At 40.7% G+C, this 17,062-nt stretch overlaps 1 protein-coding gene across 1 annotated transcript in view; it reads right to left on the reverse strand.

Moving 5' to 3' along the window:
* igf2r (insulin-like growth factor 2 receptor) overlaps nt 1-17,062 on the reverse strand; it is a 194,839-nt gene that overhangs the window by 66,116 nt on the left and 111,661 nt on the right. Inside the window, exons 24-28 of the mRNA XM_069932070.1 lie at nt 15,985-16,128; nt 11,162-11,340; nt 9,013-9,100; nt 5,455-5,667; nt 3,851-3,981 (exon numbers count right to left, since the gene is read on the reverse strand). Of these exons, the coding sequence (XP_069788171.1) occupies nt 3,851-3,981; nt 5,455-5,667; nt 9,013-9,100; nt 11,162-11,340; nt 15,985-16,128 (755 nt within the window). The remainder of the gene's footprint in view (nt 1-3,850; nt 3,982-5,454; nt 5,668-9,012; nt 9,101-11,161; nt 11,341-15,984; nt 16,129-17,062) is intronic.

Raw genomic sequence — 17,062 nt, forward strand, 5'->3', positions numbered from 1 at the left:
ATCAGGTGGTGCAATATAACTTCTTGCATCAGCTATACCTTATTCCACAAAAATTACATAAACCAAAATCGGAAATAACAGACCAATGTTTTCGATGTGGTCAAGAAACAAGTACTTTCTTGCATTCATGCCCTAAAATGAGACCTTTCCGGGAAGATTTGGGGAATATGGAAAAAAACTACATGAATTCAATCCCCTCAGATATCCAAATTATTTTTATTGTGGAATGTAGAAGATGTAAGACCTAAAATGAAGCTGCCAAATTATCAGTTTAAATTCATTAAGCTCACTTTTGCATTGGCCAGGAAATGCACAGCAGTTTCTTGGAAATCTGATTCCCAACTAGGTTTAGCCCGCTGGAAGATAGAAATGCATAATTGTGTTCCCTTGGAGAAGATCACCTATAACCTCAGAAACAGGTATGATATATTTTCAAGAATATGGAATTCATACCCAAGGTACATCAGGTAAATCTTTAACAATTCCCCCTCCTGTCTCTCCCCCCCCTCCCCCACCCCTACACAGTGCTCGTAGCACTGAGGATCCGTAGCACAAGGACCTTAGATAAATCAGGTTATTTGTCCCTTGATGGGAATGAGGTTTATCCTAAGTGAAGCCAATCTTTTCTTTTTCTTATTCTTTCTCTTTTACTTTTTCTTATTTGTTTCTTGAAGGGGGGGGTTCCTCTTATTTAGTTCTCTTTATTATAATTTTCTCCCTTTGCTTCAACAGACATTGAATTTGCATTTTTGTAGTAATATTGTCGTTTTTCTTTCTTTATAATAATTGAATCACATGTTGACTCTTTTTTCTCACTTTAATATCAACAGACAGATCAATATTTGTATTATTTTGTTATTATTTAAATTGATGTTTTTCTTTTTGATTATTCTTCATTTTGACTACATGTTAATTGAAAAGTCTCAAAATAAAATATTCAATAAAAAAGGTTGGCACAACATTGTGGGCTGAAGGGCCTATATTGTGCTGTACTGTTCTTGGTTTGACGACAGTCAATGACATATCTACACCTGCCTCATGAAGAGTGTTCCTAATCTGTCAGACATGCGTTTGGGGATTTTTCTTCATTATGATGAGAATTCTTCTGACATCACCAGTGGAGGTCTTCCTTGGCCTACCAGTCCTTTTATGATTATTGAGCTCACCAGTACGCTTTTTCTTCTTAATGATGTTCCAATCTGCTGATTTTAGTAATCTTAAGACTTGGCCAATGTCTCTTTCATTCTTGTTTTTTAGCCTCATGTTGAAAAATGGCAATTACAGACTCCAAAGGATATCAAAAGCTTAAAAGCAAGCCTATCTCTCTTACACCTGCACCAATGAAGTAATTGAACGTACTCAAGTACTCACAAACACCTGTGAAGCCAAATGCCCCAAACACTATGGGGGGGGGGGGGGGGGGGCGATATGTAAAAAGTGCTGTAATTTCAACATCAAGCCTAAATGTATATAAACAACTTTGAATAAAATCTGTAATGTATGCTTTTATCACGTGAATTATTTGATGACAAATTTAAAACTGTGGAGCAGAAGGGAAAAAAAATGTCTGCCCCAGGCATTATGGAGGATAGAAACAGTTGGTATTTATAATTAGCCAAAAAAATCCTGGATTCTTGTATTCATATTTCCTTTGACATCAGTCAATTTTCCCACGAAGACTATGCCAATTCTCAAAGCATCCCCCACCCCCCAACTAGACTTTTCTTGCAAGCTGCTCTCCCCACATTCCCATCAACTCTTGCATCTATAAAGGCCAATTCATTTACAAACGACTGAGATATGAGGAAAAAAAACTTGAATACCAAGGGTCACAGGGATAATGCGCAATGCTCATATATTTAGAAGGTCCTAACACTGGGGTCATGAGAAAGCAGGTCTATGAGGTAAACACTGTAAGGCAGAGCAAGGGAAGAGAGAGTGAGATCATTGCATAAGACAAACAGAACACTATCTGGTCCTCTGACTATAGGAAAGACTAATGTTTTACCTTTTCATGCCTTTTTAAATAGTGTTCAAGATTAAATCAACTTCTTGCGTTAACTATGTAACAGGTTTACCAAGTGTATAGTCTGGGGGGGGGGGGGTGGAAATGGGGAAGAGTATATGGAACCTCTAATGTAATGAAACATCCCATAGTACTAGAGAATTTAAAATGCAAAAAACATGCTGAACAGGTGTGTCACTGAATTCTCAAGTAACAAAATCTCAAACTGACTGAAGTCAAGTCAACATCTCCAGTTGCTTCTGCAGTGTGATCTTGGTGAAGCATCATTTGGTGAAATTAGCTTCCAGATTTTTCCAGATTACACCCTTTCCTACGCTATCTGTTCAGTGAACCACTACATTTTAATATCAGCAGCTCAGACCAGTGATGATTCTGCCAAGTCAAAATGTGAACCACCAAACAAGTCAGAACACAAGAATAACTGATGGTAAATTACATACACCTGACCAACAGAAATCCTCATGAGTTGAATTGCAGTAGAATTCCCCAGCCATGGAGGGCATTGAGTTTTTAGTTGTGGTATACATCAAGTTGATGCCATCTAATTTTATTAGCACTGGAGAGAAACAGTAGAAAACCAACTCGTCTTATATGTCTTGCAAAAGAACCTTTTAACCTTTCAAGACCTTTTTTTTAAAAAGCTCACTGGTAAGCTCTTTCTTTGTCATGATGTTTAAAACTGTTGGATTTGGTAATCCTAAGGTCTCTTACTGTTTTATTCTGCTTTCAACCCTCATTCTTTGACTTTCATTGGCACAACTCTGGAGCACAGGGGAAAAAAAAAGTGTTTTTGTCCCAAACATCATGAAGGGCACTATAACTAAAGCTGGAGTACAACGTCTCATCCCAGAAATAGATGCGGCAGAGTCAAAGTACTGGGAGAAACAGACGTCCATTCAAGCAGCAGCATCTGTTCACGTGATGAGGTCTTTTACTCTCCTTGCTCACCTGAATCCTAGGTCAAAAGGACTTTGCAGGGGAGGAAGAGTCTCACATGCACATCATCTAACATAATCTACTGCATTTTGTGCACCTGGTGTGGCCAACTCTGCATCAGCAATTAAGAAAGCTTATGGTATGCTGGCCTTTATTAGTCAGGAGATTGAGTGCAAGAGTCATGAGGTAATGTTGCAGCTCTTAAAAAAAAATTCTAGTTAGACCACAGTTGGAATATTGTGTTCAGTTCTGGTCATCTCATTTCAGGAAGGAAATGGAAGCTTTTGTTAAAAAAGAGTTGTGGTGGCCTGGAATGTATTACCAGGGGTGGTGGTGGAAACTAGTACAAAATGAACATTTAAAAGACTCAGACAGGCAGGTAAGAAAAATAGAGAGTTTAGGTCGGGACATTTAGTTTTTGGTGCAAATTTGTATGTCGGCACAACACTGTGCACCAAAGGGCATTACTATGATGCAATGTTCTATTTGTTCTCAGCTAGTGACAGGCAAAACTCAAGGAATAACAGGATATTCCTCCTGGATACCCTCAAATCCAATGGCAAGAACATTGAATTTTTAAATTTCAGGTACTTCCATCCCCTGTCCACTTCCACTGTTTCTATCCCTTCATTACCTGTTCCAACTTTTCTTTCTGAGTTTCCCCAAAATGGTCTCCTCCCACCTTCTTCTGTCTTGTATCCTATCATCTCTTGACCCTTCCCAGCCACTCACTTTTCTTTTGCTTATTTTTAAACAAATATACTTCCTACCACCCTTCCAACTTCAGGCTCATGTTTCTCTTGCCTGCCTAGTATTGCAATTGTAGCCTTCATGCAATACAAAATTAATCTGAAGCATTATATCATCAACCAATATGAAGTTACTTACTGGAGTTTGTCTGTGATCACAATAGAACATGATAGCTGTTGATCGTTCATAGATTTTATGGCAAACATCACCTCTGGTATAGTTTATCATTATCAATTCATCTTCATATGTTAGGTTCTGAGTAAATCGTCCTTTTCAAAATAAAAATATTTCAATATCCACCATGAATCACAATCAGGACCAAACAACATGTTAAAAAGACAAAATGTGGCATCTTTAAACAAGGACATTTGGGTTGTCAACTAATTTCTAACCATATGATCAAAGAAAATTTTTTTATTTCCACCTCTTTCTTAGTGCGTTCATGCTCAGGACACCCTATGTAATGGCCTGAAAGCAATACATTTCACTGAACAAATCATGACTTTAAGGAAGAAATGCTAGATCCTAGATTATAGAATATCCCAGATAGATAAATTCGACAGTTCTCCATGCTGCAAGAATTAAACCTGCACCATCAACTAAAAAATAATGCAGTAGGACTGTCAACAATATTTAATCACAGCTTTCTGCTCATAAATTGGCACGTTAGCCTCCCAGCTGAAATTTCATTCCCAAAGCTTATGGAACCAAAGAATATTACAGTACACAAAAAGGACCTTTGGCCCCTGTTCCTGGATATTCCCATGGATATCACAAGAAGCTTTTTTAAAAATGTAAACATAAAGCATGGTAACAGACCATTTTGGCCATGAACCTGTGCCGCCCAATTTACGCCCTATCAACCTACATCCCTGGTACATTATGAACAGTGGGAGGAAACAGGAGCCCCCCGGTGAAAATCCACAGAGACACAGGGAGAACATACAATCTCCTTACAGACAGTGCAGAATTCGAAACCTGGTCCCGATCACTGGCACTGCACTAACTGCTATGCCAACTGTGGTGATTTTACTAATATAAACAAAAAAAAATTAAAAATAAACAATGACAATTCTGTGCTTTCTCAGGAACAAAACGCAAGCACTAAAATGAAGTTGAGGAGGTTAAACTACACATCACCTGCAATGGTTAAACTATGCTTTGCACAAAATCAGGCCTTTGTAAAACTGATAAAATCATCAGGCAATGATCTCCAAATGTGTGCTGATAATATGGTAACTACCACTCATTCAGTACCACTGTCTGCCAAAAGCAACAGCTTTTCACTGTGAAGAACCAACTAAGAAACCAGACAACAGGTTGCTGGTGAGGGGACATGAAGCTACTTGGAGGAAGGACGACTCCAATTTATGAAGGAATCAGTATTTTCAGAGGAGACCCAAGTTGAGATGCTGAACTGTGAGTATTCGGTTGTGAAATCAGCTATGATGTTTTAAGACCAATTTGACCACATCCGTCCTGTTTCACCTACATCAAGCTGTGCTTTTTGCTTTCAAACTTCTCATTTGTTAAACATGACAAACCATTTTCATTATAATATCAAGATGCATAATTGCATTGATGCCGAGTGCTATGGCCTCCCTTTTGGGGAATGATAAACTTTAGAAAACGACCCACTTCCATTTACCAAAATCACTGTTTTCCCTTGTCAGAGGGAAACCAACACCTTTCTCAGAGAAAAAAATAATGACTTCTATCAACACATTAAAGGGAAAACATACCAGCAATCTTGTGAGTATTTCCTTCCACCTGACATGCTGAAACTGGATCTGCCTGAACACGTGTATCACTTCCACACTTGATGCCTCTCAATTGGTCACAAACCCGGAAGTAATATGTGTACACATCAACCTTAACCTGATAATCTTCATTTGCAAGTGGGTGTAGGTCAAGTACATAACCATACTTGGGATCCTTAACTTCACAATTTTCACCTGTAAGAGTGTAAGCATATTCTTCTCAGTGTTCCATTATCATCCAATTCATGTTTTATATATTCATAGATTACATTAGAACCAGAGAACCATAGAATATTATAGCACACAAAACAGGCCCTTCAGCACTTCTTGTCCTACTGAACTGCACCCAGTCCATATCTCCCATACCGCTCCCATCCACATAACTGTTAAAATTGAAACTGCATTCACCACTTCACCTGGTATTCTTTCCATACTCCCACCACTCTGTGTGAAGAAATTCCTGCCCATGTTCTCCCTAAACTTCGTCCCTTTCACCCTTAATCCATGTCCTCCAGTTTGCACCTCACTTAAGCTCAGACTTAAGATCATTTTCAGTTTGAATTAAGCAATGGTTCTGACTTCCCCAACCCCATCCCCCCCCCCCGATCTCTCCAACTATCCACTTCATCTGCCTGACTCCCCCCACCCCCAACATCCAACACTACAATGAATGACTACCACTCTGACCCCTGCCAGGTTTTTACAATCCCTCTAACATTCTTCTTTCAAAGAAAGATGCTGTCCTTAGTAGAGGCCTCAACCTCGCTCACACCTCAACAAGTTCTATGCATGCCATGATATCAAACTCTTTTTCGGTCATCTCCATGCCCCCTTCTTCCACCATAGTTCTCCACCTCTGATTAAAGACCTTTCTCCCACCTTAAACCTTCTGTTTTCTCTTGGACGCCTTGCCCTGGCCTTCTGCTTGCTCTGGATCTTTACATTTCCAACAGCCGCCAAGACATCAATTATCTCAACTTCACCACTCCCCTCACTTATTCTAACCTCATCCCCTTGGAATGCTCTGCCCTCCATTCTCACCACATTAATCCTCGCCTCACAATCAAAACTGCAGACAAGGGAGGTGCTGTTGTGGTCTGGTGCATTGACCTCTACCTTGCCAAGGTCAGGCAACAGATAATTCCTCTTACTTACCCCTTGAACAAGACCCCACTAAAGAACATCACACTCTGACCTCATCATTTCCAGTTATCTCCCTCCCACAGCCTCCAAACTCTTGTTTTTCGACCCCGCATTGCCTGGTTCTACCTCCGACCCAGTTGTCCCATCATTTCCATGTGCTCCTGCCCTACCAAACTAGTATCCATTTACCTCGACTCTATTTTCCACCTTCCCTGGTCCATTCCCTCCCCACTTACATCTGCCTATCCACATTCTCCAACAACTTCCAATTCTCTGAACTCAAAAGTGTCATTTTCATTTTAGATGTCCAATCTCTATACACCTCCATCCCCCATACTGAAGGTCTCAAAGCTCTTAGTTCCTCAACAACAGACCCAACCTGTCCCTTCTTCCACCTGACAGAACTTTTCCTGCCCCCTCAATTTCTCCTTTGACTCATCCCTCTTTCTCCAGGTCAAAGGGAGAGACATGCATACCTGTGGAACCCAGCCATCCCTGCCTTTTTGTTGGCTACGTGGAGCAATCCATGCTACAAGCTTGCACAAGCAAGGCCCCTCAACTCTTCCTCCGCAACCATGATGAGTTTGTCAACTTTATCCACTTTCCTCCATCTCAGAAAACAAACTCACTACAGCCATTTTCTACCAAACCATCAATTCCCAAAATTTCCTTGTCTTTACCGCTTCACAACCTGTCCTCTGTAAGGATTCTATTCCTTTCTCTCAATTCTTCCATCTGACAAATCTGATCCCAGGTTAAGACCTTTCATTTCATATGTCGTCATCCTTCAAAGAAAAACACAACTTCCCTGCTACCACTATCAACTCAGCCTTTATCTGTTCGTCCTCCATTTCCTTCACATCTGCCCTGGCCCCCTCTGCCCCTAGATGCAACAAGGTCAGGATTCCCCTACCACACCACCAGCCTCCACATTCAACACATCACCAACAATGCCCGTCACCTACAACATGATCCCTCCACCAGATCCATCTTCCCCTCTCCACCATCTGCAGCAACCACTCTATCTGCAACTCCCTCACCTACTCATCCCTTCCCACTCAGCACCCTTTTGGTGCCTACCCCTATGACCACAAGAAATGCTACACTCCATCCTAACCTCCATTTGGGGCCCCCCAAACAGTCCTTCCAAGTGAAGCAACACTTCACTTCTGAATCTGCAGGGGACATCAACTGCATCTGGTACTCACATTGTGGTCTCCTCTACGTCGGAGAGATTGGAAGATTGTATCGTTGAGCACCTTCACTCTGTCTACTGCAATAGTGGGGAACCCCCCAGTTGCAACCTATTTCAATTCCACGCCCCAATGCCATGTGAGCATGTCTGTCCATGGCCTCATGCCCTACCAAATTGAGGCCACCTGTAAATTGGAGGAACAAAACCTAATATTCTGTGGGGGCATTTTCCAACCAGAGGGCATTAACAATTTCTCGGTTTCCATTCGGCCCCTCCCCTGTCTCTCTATCACTGTCTCCTTTCCTCCAGCTCCCCACCTTTTTCCCTCTCCATTCAGAGAATTATCACTTCCCTCCTTTTTTCTCTCCTGCCCTCCCACCCATAATCCATCCATGATCTCTTGCCTGTGGGCCTGTGTTGCTCCCCCTACCCTCCCCCCGCCCAACCATTTTATTCAGATGCCTGCTTTTTTTTTTACTCGAAAGGCTCAGTCCCGAAATGTTGGTTATGGGCCTATATCTTTGCTGAGTGACTTGTTGAGTTTCTTCAGTATTTTTGTGTATTAAATTACAATCAAGCATCTGCAGACTTTCTTGTTTAACTTTATTCTACTGCTATTCCTCAGAAGCTGCTATAAAACACTACTGAATCTAAAATTGGTCTATTGCTTGTTGATTCCTTAAAAAGGATCTAGAAATCTCTTGCATCTATCAAAATTTCATCCTTCACACTTTGATTTCCACATAAAGGAAATCGGGCAAAACATCTTGGTCTGTTAATAGCCCGAGTTGAAAGCAATCTAAGAGTTGCAAACTGAAACCTTGAAATACACAGCAATTAGCAAAGATGATGGGAATACTGAATTACCATCAAAAGAGGTCATCGTGAAGCTGACCATAATACTGCATACAGCCCAAACACAGAAAAACAAACACTGGAGACTATCCTTGAAAGAGCTTCATGACTTGTTCTAGCTATCAAGTCTCAATTATCAGTAAATGTTGGAGAAACTTTAACCTTAAAAAGAAATATGAGAGCGTGATACAAATTTTAAACTGTAAATGAATGGAAAAAAAGCACATTTTAAACAAAGAAATTAATCAACTTCAACTCCTGATGAGACCAAGTTGAGCAGGTCCCTGAACAAAAATGTAATAGAAGAATATGATTAAAGTTATACTGTTGAATGCACAAACTATTACCTTGAGCCCTACGAATGGGGCATGCAGCAGGAGTACGCCACACAAAAAGAAACTCGCACTCATTATCATCTTCAAATACTGGGGAGCCCTGCCGTAAAAGTAAGTAAAATTACCTTAAAATTCAGTGAGGCCATTTTGAAAGGCACATTTTTTAAAAAATAGCTGAATTTGTTTTCCCTTCATCAAGACAAACTTCACCTATTCAGAAACAGATTCATATTGATATCAGCAGTCAGGGACTTCCATTGAGTGGACATCAGGGAAGCTAGAGTCCCTTTCACACTTGTAAGTGATCCCAGGAATCAAATGCTAATCAGTCTTTCAAGTGGCAAGCGTGAAAGCAAAATCAGCTCAACGCCGGCCTTCAGATAATGTCATCTCACACCAGGGATCAACTGCCTCAACCCCAAGTACAATCCCTGGCGTTTGCATATGCCGGTTCTGCAATCAGGCAAGTGTGAAAGGGCTAATTGGAATGTGGGATTAAAATGACCCTAGTTTTGTTTGAGTGCAGGAAAAGATTAAAATGAAGGTATAAACTTTGCATGGGAAAGTCACGGGGGTGGGGGGGGGGGTATAAAGAGAGAGAGAGGAAAAAAGGGAGGGGGAAATAAATAACAATAAACAGCAATAGCGGACAATTTTTAAACAGTGGGAAAATTGGTGGTGCTATAGTGCACTTATAAAGACTGTGGGGAAAAAAGCAATTGCAGACCTGACTTCGCAGAATGCTGTGCGGCAGAGAAACCCCTCTATGAATGCTCCACGTATGCAGCTGGGCATACAGTCCTTTCTCTACTGCATAGAATTTTGGGACGGCAGGTCAGCCATCACTTTTTCCCCCACAGAATTTATAAATTGTACACGATAGCGCTACCAACGTTCCCAACCTGTTTAAAAATTGTCTGCTATTGTTATTTATTGCTCACACTTTCCCACGGTCCCTCATAGATTTACATAGGTCGGCATAACTGAAGGCCTCATACTGTGCTGTACATAACGCTTAATTATGTTATAATTATATATTTGAACAAAGTTAATCATGTAAGATCATAATACATTGATCAGGATTTAGGGCAGGTTCACTATCACTCAATGCGTCATGACGTCAGCAGTAGAAGGTAGAACAGTCCTAACCCCGGGGATGGCTCCTTGCAAGTGAAAAAGCGTTCACTGTCCCAGTTAGGAGTGGTCAAGTGTGAAAAACCAAACTCCCATTGCTATCCCAGGACACTGAACAGCCAATTTAGTGGGATGCAAGTGTGAAAAAGGGCTTAGGATTGTTCTCCTTCAATGTCATTGAATAGACACCCAAAACCAAGAGTTTTGATGGTGGAAATGAGGAAAGAAGATTTTATTTGCAAGACGAGGTGGTCAGGTTCAAGGGAATTTGCAAAGAACCACAGGGTTCTCAGAATTAAGTTGTTCCTGGACCAAGTCGAGACCTACTTTGCTTCAATGGACCAGAGAGGCGGATTCGTGATTTTTCAAAAAGGGGAAAAAAATTGATATATATTTCAAAAGGATACATTTGCAATGTTATAGGGAGGAGCAGGGAAGTATTACTTCCAAGCATTAAGCTAAACAGCCTCCCTTTGATAATTGTGCAATGAAACAGGAACTACCTCCCTTTTCAAAGGAAAACCACAGAAAGGAACTCCCTGCAGTCTGATGTGCTTGGTAATGTTGATGAGATTGCAATCTCACATCAATGTGTCACCCAAACCTTCAAGTTCGATTGTACCGCCAGAACGAGCTGGCAGCTTCAAATAAACAAAACATGGAAGTTGTGCTCCATCGAGAAACTACAATGCCAGCTCACTCCCTTTCCTGTCCAGGTTACCCTAACCCTAAAACTTAACTTGGATGCAGTGGTCAAAGCTATGATTGGATAAGTGAGCTCATGGATATGTAATGCATCTGAAAAATACTCCAGGAAATTTAGAGAATTAAGCATGCTTATGGATTTCTGACCATGTCAAACACCCATATAATACTTGACACTAATGCAATGAGAGTCTTACGAGATGAAGTTTTGAATGGTCAAACTCCATGTTGTACCATTCATGCATATGAATACAACCTATTGTAGTTCTCACAATATTAGTTATAGGTGGATAAAGGCTTTTTGGAAAAAATACAAACTTACCGAAACGTCATCACATTGGAAGAGAATACGTGTGGAATATTGTTGATTGTCTTTGCACTTGTCACCGTTCCGATAGACAATACTGAGGGAGCCGTCAATCCCAGCTTGTGGACGCATCTGAACATAGCCCAAGTTCTGATTCTTATCAGCATACTTTACACAAGATCCGACAGCACCACCTGCAGAGCAGCAGAAAATGGAAGTAATATGCAGATTCCAGCTGGTCAAGCAGTGAACTGCAACCACCAAGCATCATTGTACAAAGGGAGAGGCCAAGAGAAAAATACAAACATTGCTCTTGATATGGTTTTGTCTGCCAACATGTAATGGTGCAGGATATGAAGGAAAGTACTATTGTGGTGGACCCTTCCAGTAAAGGATAAAATAGCCAAATAACAAAGCAAAATGATGCATTGAGATGAATAATAAAGATTAAAATTTCTCTTTTTTTGTACAACAATAAAATCCCTCGTGTCCAGCACTACATGAGAGGACACTTATATGCCGGATAAGTGAGTTTTCTGTTTGCTTAAAACTCACTCTTACAATACCTAAGTAATACACCTTCATTAAGAAATTTTAAGTTTGAAATATAAAAATACTATGCTGTACTTAAACTGAACAAATTTCAAATGGATGAATATACAGGTACCTAACCTTTTTATCAAGGATCTTCAGGACTGGACACCTGCTGTTGATCGGAATCCGGATTTGGAAATCATTTTGATTTTGGTCCCTTTAAGCAAATGTCTCGCTTCTCGACCCCGCCATCTGTCGCAACCCCCCCCCAATCCTTGCTGCTGGATGTCTGCCCCCACCCTTGCTGCTGGATGTCTGCCCTCCCGCCCCCTCCCCCCCACCCACCCCCAGGGCCGGTGCCAGACTATTTTGTGCCCTAGACTGGGCTCAGCAATGGTTCGACGTGCGCCGTACAGTAGGCTCTCGGCTACTGTGTTGGTTAGGTGGAGGTCGGAGGCAACAGGGTGGCTTGTGAGCTCGGACAAAAAGGCAGCCTCCAACAGTTTCTCGGAGCCAGCGGGCAGAAGCCGGACATGAGGTGCTGCAGGAGGAACAGGTCATCAGGGCGGTGGAGCCAAGCACCGGTGACTTTCAGGCACTCCACCAGCTCGTTGGGCCGGCCCTCAGGCATAGCCCAGCAGCGCAGCACCATTCATCACCTTCTTGCCCCCTCCACATTTAACTCCCAATGCAGCAGCAGGGGTGCAGTGATACCGAGCCCACAGTTTACGCATGCAGGAGCAATGACCATCTTCGTTACTCAGAGTGGTTCCAGCTGTATGGAGGATTATGGGTAAGGAAGATGGCCATTGCTCCTGCATTGAGCCAGCTGCTGCCAATTTCTCTCCCACCGGATGCTGGGGTCCAAAAGCCATCTTTCCATCATAGTAAGAGAGGGCGTCCATGGGGGCAGGGACAGGACTTTGGTGGGGGGTGCCTCCCTCTGAAAACAGAATTTATTACAGGAACGTTACTTATGAGTAATGTCATCTACCGAGAAGAGTGCTTGTTTTTGGAAGTTGCCGGTGTTTGGAATCCCGGATAAAGGGTTAGGCACCTGTATATATCCGAAAGCATTTGACATTATTTTCAGTCAAGTTCTTTGAAAATACTTAACTGTTGCTGCATCTTCAGGCTCCCATTCCACGGAGCACCCCAAAAGATGAACAATATCATAATGAACTCTTCTCCCCCAAGTTTACAGATAAAGCCATATTAATATACTTAATATACTAATAAAGACTCTTAGTAAGCAGAGACAAGAAGACACTTTAAGAGAGTCACACCAACAGCAAGCAGCATCAACCAATTCTCTATCCTGGGCATCACCATCTTATTCAAAGAACTTTATTCAACAGCTGCTATAAGCAAAGCACAACCAAGGCACCCCGCTGGCTGAATATTTGCTCCCATCTTCAAAGGTTTGTGTTACTTCTGAGAACATTTACTTTTACAATTTTAAACTTTTATTTACATTTTTAATTAATCTTATTTACTTAAAAGTTTTATTCATTTTGCTAATTGCTTGAATAGCAGATTACAGGTATTTTACTGTTTTTTAAAAAAAAAATCTTGTATTTAGGAATTGTGATTTATCACAATTTTCACCTGTAATGCACAATACTGCTGCCGCGAAACAACAAATTTTGTTTTACATATTCATGACAATAAACCGGATTCTGATCTTTTTGATTCATGGTTCATTACAAAAGCTCTGTAAAGCTAAGTGGAGAGACTGCAGCAGAGACGGTTTGAAGAGTGTCAGATGACCCAAGAGTGCAGTAAAGTCAAATGAAGGAGTAGCAAAGGTGGTGGCAAAAACTGCTCGAAAGGGGACAGGTGACACAGCGGACACTAAAGAGAAGGGCAGCTCAAGTGATATGGCCACTATCAGAGTGGGACTTACACTTAGCCTTTCCTCTTTAAACTACTCAGACAGACTAATTGCTTTAGTGGGCTTGTACTTGAGACTAAATGAGGTTACTGATAACAGAAGTCAAATACACCAAATTAAAACTAATAAAATAAAGTGGGATGCAGGGTCAGGTGACGTGCTGTAGCTCCAGGATGTGGGAGCTGGTGAACCCCATTGTGGTTCCAGGTGACCATATCTGCAGCAAGTGTTGATCACTCTAGAAACTCGGGATCAAAGTTGGTGACCTAGATAATGGGCTTCAAACACAATGACACATCAGGAGGGAGATGTTACCCAGCCTCTTATTTCAAGATCTAATGGGCAGTCACACCCATTAGATTAACTGCATCAAATTTGGTCTGGGGTCAATGACAAGAAGGTGTGACTGCCCAAGAGGCAGGTCAGGGAATCCAAGAGATAGTGCTGAAGTATTCTCAGCCCTTGAGCTCATTCAGCTGGTCAAATTCTTGTTTCCCGTGCAGATAAGAGTAAGGGCTACAGGAGGGATGAAAGTGCAGGTCCAAAGAACTTGAGAGTCCAAGTATAGGATTCCCAAAAGGTTAACTTGCAGGTTGAGTCAGTAGTAAGAAAGATAAATGCAATTTTAGCATTACTTTTAAGAGGATGAAAATATAAAAAGGAAGGATGTAATCCTGAGGCTTTACAAGGCATTGATCACACCACATTTGGATTGTTGTGAGCACTTTTAGGCCCCATATCCAAGGAAAGAGATGTTGGAATTGGGGAGGGTCCTGAGGTTTTTTAGAATGATCCCAGAGATGAGAGGGTAATGGCTCTGGGCCTGTTGTGCTGAAGTTTAGAAAGATAACAGACATCTTAATAAAAGTTCTTATTCCTCGAAGAAGGCCTCAAGCCCGAAACATCAGCAATATATCCTTGTCTTCTATGGATGCTGAAAGACCAGCTGAGTTCCTCCAGCATTCCGGTGTATTTTTAACCACAACTACAGCATCTGCAGACTTTCTTTTTTGGAGATCTTATTAAAACCTATTGAATAATGATCGGCCTGAATAAAATGGATGTAAAAATGGGGACAGTCTAGACCAGAGAGCACAGTCTCGGAATAAAAGGATGTCCCTTTGGAACATAAACGAGGAGAATTTTCTTCAGCCAGCGAGCGATGAATCTGAGGAATTAGCGAAGGCTGCCAAGTCATTGGGTATATTTAAAGTTGAGTTTATTAAGTAATAAGTGTATTATTGAGTAATAAGGGTATTAATGGTTAGGGGAAGACGACAGGAGAATGGAGATAAGGAAAAATAGAGCAGCCGTTATTCAAATAGCAGAGCAGACTCGATGGACCAAGTGGTCTAATTCTGCTCTCCATCTTACTGTCACTTGCTTGAGTCCAAATTCCTAGAGTTCAACTAGTTTAAAAATGTTGCCTTCCTGAAGCAACTAAGAGAAACGAAAACTATATGCAACCTCACAACAATCACTGAAGTGCAATGCAACAAAGTATCAGTTAAATGCATTTGCAATGCAGATAATGCTGTTACTGTTAGAACATGGACAAAGAAATTAAAGAGGTTTTAGGAAGGTGTCCATAACCAAAAGGGCAAGACCATCTGTTGCAGTAGTGGTTGTCGAGGGGAATGCTATCCTGCAAGTTCACTCACTAAGAATTCAAAAACTATTGATAATTTCTCATGCCCTTCCAGCACAGAAGATTTATCGCTAAATAGCTCTGACAAGCCAAAGTTCAATTGCATGCAATTCCATATCATCAGTTATTGGATCCACTTACTAAAGAGACCAACACCACTGAAACAGTTAACATCATTGTGGATCCATTTGATAAATTTTAAATTCAAGGATTGATTCAAGTTATTATTTTTAAATCTAGCCATTCTTGTTCCCTTGTCTTCAAAAAAGAAGTCAAGGGTTATAAAATACAAGATGTTATTTGGAGGCAGCCACAGAAAACAATGTCCAGAGATTTCTAAGATAAACCTTGCTCATCTTAGTGGGGCTTAATGCTTTCATCCCTCAGGAGAAATGGCATGAGTTCACTAAACATATATCAGTGTCTTTCAAAACAGGACTGAGGAAATGAAAGGAGGCCTTTCCAACTCAAAGCAACCACCCCAAAAACAATCAAGTCAATCTAATGCCTTAATGTCTACATGAACTGCACTTATCATCCTCTTCAAATACAGAACAGAAACAAAACTCTTCCATGTGTGCTGCAATGGACACTCAATTGAAGACCAATGATAAACTAAATGGGATCCTTTACAAAAATGAATTGAACTAATTTTCACAAACATAAATTTCAGTAACTGGAATCCAGAAAGCACTAGTTGAAGTTCTAGGTTACCTCAAATTCAATTATATGTATTTTTTTAAACTTAATGGTTACACTCACCTGGACAACCGTCAACTGGAGGCAAGGGTTTGCAGACATTCAGATAAAATGTACGCCTTTTCCCATCTTCAGTTGTGTCAACTGCAATCCAAGGATCTTTATCCTTTGCAAGTTCACTCAGGTCATATTCATTACCTGCTGTATCTGAAACCATCCAACAGTGCAAATTCAGTACATATTACAATCGTCTGAAATTAGCAGAGGAACCAAGCTGTCAAAGGTTACAAAAACAAAATCAAATTTTTGCAAGCAAAACAAACCTTTGCCTCAATTCAGATACTTGGCCATCAGAAAATATGCACTCCATTATTTTGGAGTAAATCAGATAGTTTCGATACTGTACGATGTTTATCCACTGGCTCTGCTCCTTCAGAAGCTTCGTTAATCCACACGTTACAGAGGCAAGGGGTGAATGATTGCATTTAATCATTCAGTAACCACCAATTATGCTTCAAAAAGTTTACTGTTCGTTTAGATTAATATATATATATATATATTTTGAAATGTGCGAAGGAACCACAAGAGGCACCCATGGACCACTGAAAAATTACAAGCACAAAGCTCATTCCTTTGCATTTTTAATATTGAAAGTTTATTGAAACCACATTTGCAAAGCTACCTCTCAATATTATCTTTCTTTCTGATAGTTTTAGTGTTAAAGGAACACTTGCTTTCCCGACACTTTGAGGCATTGCTCTGAAATAGATCTTTATAATTACAAATTGCCTCAAAGCTTTGCATTGTGGACTGCTAAGCAATAAAATATTAACCGTATTCATTTGTTACTCCCTTCAAAATTTGGGTCAATACAGAGATAGGAAATAGGACAATTTAGTTCCATAACCCATGAACAATTTTGGATTACTCGAATGAATACCAACACAAAATTTTCATTGTGCACCAAGCAAGAACGAGAAGGGTGAAGTTTTAGATAATGATAATGGCTTGGCACCATAAATCGACAGTATCCTGGACATCATTTATAGCATTGAGATTCAGAAGATCCTTTGAAAACTAAGTTGCTTATTAAAAAAAAATGCTGAATAGGAAAATTGCATCTTAAAACATTTCAACCTCA

Source organism: Narcine bancroftii, chromosome 4 (genome assembly GCF_036971445.1).
Source record: "Narcine bancroftii isolate sNarBan1 chromosome 4, sNarBan1.hap1, whole genome shotgun sequence".
Lineage (NCBI taxonomy): Eukaryota > Metazoa > Chordata > Chondrichthyes > Torpediniformes > Narcinidae > Narcine > Narcine bancroftii.